This window comes from Pteropus alecto, unplaced genomic scaffold, assembly GCF_000325575.1.
Source record: "Pteropus alecto unplaced genomic scaffold, ASM32557v1 scaffold106, whole genome shotgun sequence".
In the NCBI taxonomy this organism is placed as follows: domain Eukaryota; kingdom Metazoa; phylum Chordata; class Mammalia; order Chiroptera; family Pteropodidae; genus Pteropus; species Pteropus alecto.
Window position 1 is genome coordinate 16,944,236 of NW_006442103.1, and position 4,885 is coordinate 16,949,120.

General features: G+C 45.6%; 1 protein-coding gene across 6 annotated transcripts in view; it reads right to left on the reverse strand.

The window, feature by feature from the left end:
* REG4 (regenerating family member 4) overlaps window positions 1-3,972 on the reverse strand; it is a 17,166-nt gene extending 13,194 nt beyond the window's left edge. For 2 of the 6 annotated variants that reach the window (XM_025038484.1, XM_025038479.1), the window contains exons 1-2: window positions 3,881-3,972; window positions 3,472-3,621 (exon numbers count right to left, since the gene is read on the reverse strand). Coding sequence is in view for 1 of the 6 variants with exons in the window: in XM_015595344.2 (XP_015450830.1) it covers window positions 3,881-3,962 (82 nt within the window). In the remaining 5 variants the exon portion in view is untranslated. Of the gene's footprint in view, window positions 1-3,471; window positions 3,671-3,880 lie in introns of all 6 variants that reach the window. The other 4 variants (XM_025038481.1, XM_025038480.1, XM_025038487.1 and 1 more) reach the window with 4 other exon arrangements.
* Between the last annotated feature and the right edge of the window lie 913 nt (window positions 3,973-4,885).

Below are 4,885 nucleotides of genomic sequence, written 5' to 3' on the forward strand. Positions count from 1 at the left end.
GAAAAACTGTCCCCAAAGACTTGAAAATATATATCCGAGAAGATATTTGCACACCGATGTTCGTAGCGGCATTATTCACGGTGACCAGGACATGGAAGCAGCTGAAGTGTCCTATGCTAGATGTTTGGATAAAGCAGCTGTGGTACATATGTACAACGGAATAGTACTCAGCTATAAGAAGAGATGAAATGCTGCCATTTGCAACAACATGGATGGACCTCGAGATAATCATGCTCAGTGAAATAAGCCAGACAGAAAAAGTTGAAAACCACATGATATCACTTATATGTGGGATATAAACCTAAAAGCAACAAACAGGACTAACAAACAGAGATCCACGGACAATAGACTAGTGGTTACCAGAGGAAAGGCGGGGAGCGGAGAGGTAGATGGGGTGAAAGGGGTCAAATATGTGGTGACAGAAAGAAATCTAACTGTGGGAGGCGAACACACAGTGCAATATGTATATAGGCCTTACTGTTGAATTATACCCTTGAAACTTACTGGATTTCATTAACCAATGTCACCGTTAAAAAAATAAGGAACTGCATTATTTGACTGAAAATCCTTATGATTTGAGAGAGAGAGAGAGAGAGAGAAACTACCCAAAGAAAATGACCCCGACCTTAGTGAGTGTTCACGTGTGGGAGAATCAGTTTTCCTTTCTGGGTCTCATGACTGTCTTGAAAATAACGGCGTTGGGGCAATGCCTTCCGAGGCATTTCTGACTCTGGATTTGGAGGGAGGCAGGTTGAGCGTAGTTGTTGACGTGGGGGCCTTGGCATCGGGGGCTCAGGTTCTCACAGGGCTCTTCCGGTTGTTAGCTGGGAGGCTTGGCCCCCAATAATACTCCATTTTCTTACTAATAAAATCAGATATGAATTGTACATCTACCGTAAGAAAGTTCTGAATATTAAATGAGATAATGAATGCAAAGCGTTTTGCATTGTGTTTAGTATGTAGTAAGAACTTAATAAATGTCAGATTTTTAAAAAATAGACACTTTTGAGGTATATTCTGGGGGAGAAGGTGGCGTTTTAACGAACACGGCCAATCCTTAGTGTGGCTGACATCATGTGGGTGGCCGTTTCCTCTTGGTGGGAACTTCAAAGACTTGAAGTACTTCACTATCACAAAAGTTTTCAAACATAAAACGAAGTTGAAGGACTCTCCAAAGGTGGTGCACCATATACCCATCACGTAGAGTCTACCCTCGCCATGTCACCAGCCTGTGTCACCAGCCTGTCACCACGGTCATACATTTACCCTTCTCCCAATCAACCCATCAATCCATGCTGGGGTGTTTTTTTTTTTTTTTCTTTTTCTGATGCATTTCAAAGTAAATTGCAGAATCGGTATACTTTCCTCTAATACTTCATCCTACATACCATTCGCTAATGTTTAATATTTAAATACAGCCGTTTTTGAGTTTGAGGCAAAATTTACATACCACAAAATGCTCGAGTCCCTGGTATTGACGAGTGCATATGAATGTGGAAAACAAGCCCCTGTGAAGGTGTGGAACGTTTCCATCCCTCTGGAAAGTTCCTACGCCCCTTTCGACCAGTTCCTACCCCGTCCACAAGCAAACACCACTCTGATTTTTATTTTTTGTCATAGATCAGTTTTAAATTCTGGAACTTCTATCACTGGAATTAAAGAGCATACACTCTTTTGTGCATGCCTTCTTCCATGCAGCAAAATGTTTTTGACATTCATCCACGTTATGAGCAATTTGTGTTTCAGTAAATTGTTCCTTTTCATTTTTCTCTGAATATTAAATGAGATTCATTCTATGGATAGGTACCCGAACGTGTCCAGTTTTTGCTATAATCAAGCTGCTCCGTGCATTCTCATGTTAAGTCGTTTGGCGGACGTGTTTTAATTTCTTTTGGATAAATACCGAAGAATTACTGAGTCCCAGAATACATAGTTGTTTAGTTTTGTAAGAATCTGCCAGACTTTCCCCAAAGTGGTCAAACCATTTTCCATTCCCAACAGTAATGTCTTCAGGAGCATAAATGTGAGACACAGTGATGCCGCCACTGGCAGAACCACCCTGCACTTCAGAAAGTGGGACCAGCCCGAGTTCTATTAGACTATGCAGGGTGCCCAGCGATTAGGACAGAGGGGGTCCTGGGGTCTCGTGGTGAGTTGATACACTCGTCCCCAGGGGAAATTTATTCATTGTTCCTTCTTGGTAATCCCCGATAAAGATGGTCAAAAAATAATCTATCTAGAAACCAATGTCTTGGTAAGATTTATAAGAGGGAAATGCAGGGTTAAGGCCAGGAGGCAAAAAGGGGGCATCGAACTTGAGCCTGTGGGTCAAGGCATAGAATCAAATACATGAGTTGTTTGGAAGAAGCCACTAGCTGTTTTTCCAGAGAACAGATGGGTTCTTTATTTTTCTCTCTGTTACGGTCCACTTGCTCCTTCACATCTATTCCAGTGACGCCCTCATTCGACAACTCCCTAACATTCTTTAGATAAGAATTTTATGGGGTTCAGCCTTAAAATTAATAAACCTTATGGTTTTATTGCAAAGTCTTGCCTTTGTTTCCTCTTTAAGATGACACGTTTTAAAATAATCAAGGATCATAATCAAGCTTGTTGCCTGTCTCCTCTCTTTGCAAACACACCGAATGAGCAAACATTTGGCTATGACACAGATGGTCCTAGAGTTGGCTCAATGTTTGTGAGTATAGCAACCCGAGATCCTCTTATCTCAAATAAGCCTAGGAATTTCTGGACACAGGAAACAGAAGGTGTTCCACTGGCTCCTTCAGGATACGAGCTTCCGAGAGCAAAGCGGTTGGAAAGGAACCGGAATTACAGAAAGTCAGAACTCACCACACAAGGTGACAAGCGGAGCCGAAGCAGGGGTCGGCCTGACCTCTGCGCTCACAGTTCACTGGAGGTTGGTACAGTTAGGCTTTTGTTTGTGATGCAGGAGAGCCACACTCCAGCAAGCTCCGGTGCGAGTGACAAAGGAGCAGCTCGCTGAAGCGAAGAAGCATGGCTGGCGCCTGCGGGCTCTGGCTGGGGAAGTGGGAAGCCGTCAGCGGTCGACGCAGCCGGTGCCGCCGGGATCACGGGGTCTGTGGTTTCCTTTGGGCGTCCGTCCTTCTCTCTTGCTTTCTCCTTTAGCCTGGCATTCTTTGTGTAGTCCTCAACACACGACGGAACGTGACGTGCCCGGCCCTTTATCACACATCTGTTGGAATGAAAGCTGCAAATCCCGGTATCTTGACTCCTGGCTTAGTGATTTCTGCTAAACTTTCTTTTAGTGGGAGAGCTCAGCCCCGGATTCCTCATCGTTATGTCAGGGATAACGACAGTCCTACCCTGCAGGGTTTTCGTGACGATTAAACCCATTTAATACACGTAGAACGCATAACACCGTGCCTAGAAAGCATGATATCAGTGCTCCCTAACATGACCGGGCATTTTCCCGCTCCTCCCCCTCACCGTCTCCACCACTTGCCCCTGGGCCCACTCTCCACTCGTCTCTGTCCTGCTTGGTGCCGCTGGAGGCTCGTCCCCTTCAGAATGCACGTCTGGCTCCCCTGCGTGCGGGCTCCCAGGTAGGTCTGGCCGATGGGAGGTACCAGGTGGAGCCTGGGATAGAGCAAAATCCGGACGGTTTCCTATTGGATTCTTTCATTTACTCAGAGAAGAAAAGATACAAATGTTATAGGAATTCTTTCAGAAGATAGAGGAGGACAAAACCTCCCAACTCGATTGTGAGGTAAGCATAACCCTAACGACAAAACCTGACCACGATTTTGTAAGAAAAAAAATTATACACAACTATTTCTCATAAACATAGGTTCGAGAAATCCTCTACAAAATGTAAGCAAATCAAATCCCAACCTACCTGTTATGGACGATGCATCCTGACCAAGTTCTGGTTTATCCAGGAATGAAAGTTTGTCCAACACTTGAAAAGCAGTTAACATAATTCGCTCTATTGATAGAATGAAGAAAAAGTATACAAATCACTTTGGCAGTAGATGCAGAAAAAAAAAACAACAACATTTGACAAAACTGAAACTCATCTATGGCTAGAAAAACTCTTGGCAAATGAAGAATAGAAGATACTTTCTTCACCCTGACAAAATGCACCTATGAAGAACATACACGTGATGTCATGGCTAACGGTGAGATGTCCAACACTTTCCAGCGAAGACGGGGAACAAGGTAAGGACGTCTGCTCTCGTCACGTCGAAGTCAAAGGGACATCTGAGCTCACCGAGTTTAGAGCCCCAGGGATCTGCTCTTCCCAGCGAGTGTTGCTCTCTGAGACGCTTTACTGTCACTGTTTAGATACGTCACTGTTTTCCCGTCCCGCCTGGCCTGAGTATACGCATGCACCTGACACACACGCCAACGCCAATGGCACATGAAGACCTGCACCGAAGCCGTCTTCAAATGGGGCTCCCTCGTTTCTGCACCACAGACTGATCCTCGCTTAGGTGGCCAAGGGTCCCAGGCGAGGCGCAAAACTAGCTGACCGTTTTGTCCCAGGCGGCCACCCAAGGGGGTGGGCTACCCCTGACCCGACTGGGTCCGGGTCCGTCATTCTCCCGAAAATATTCGTAACTTGGGTGGAACACGATGCTTCCCACAGGTTGGTAAAGGGCAGCTGGCCAAGGCTGCCGTCCCTTCCAGGGACCTGCTTCCCGACCGGGCGCGTCTGTCACAAAGCCCCTTAGAGTGAAAACGTCTAAGACCCAGAACGATTCTGATTTTCAAGAATAACTTACGCAATCTCTAGAAGGACCAGAACTATCGTTTGGATGATACACAGTCAGGAAAACAAAACGAAATAGGAGCCGGGAGAAAGGCCCAAACACGTCACCAGGTGTGGCGGTGACATGTC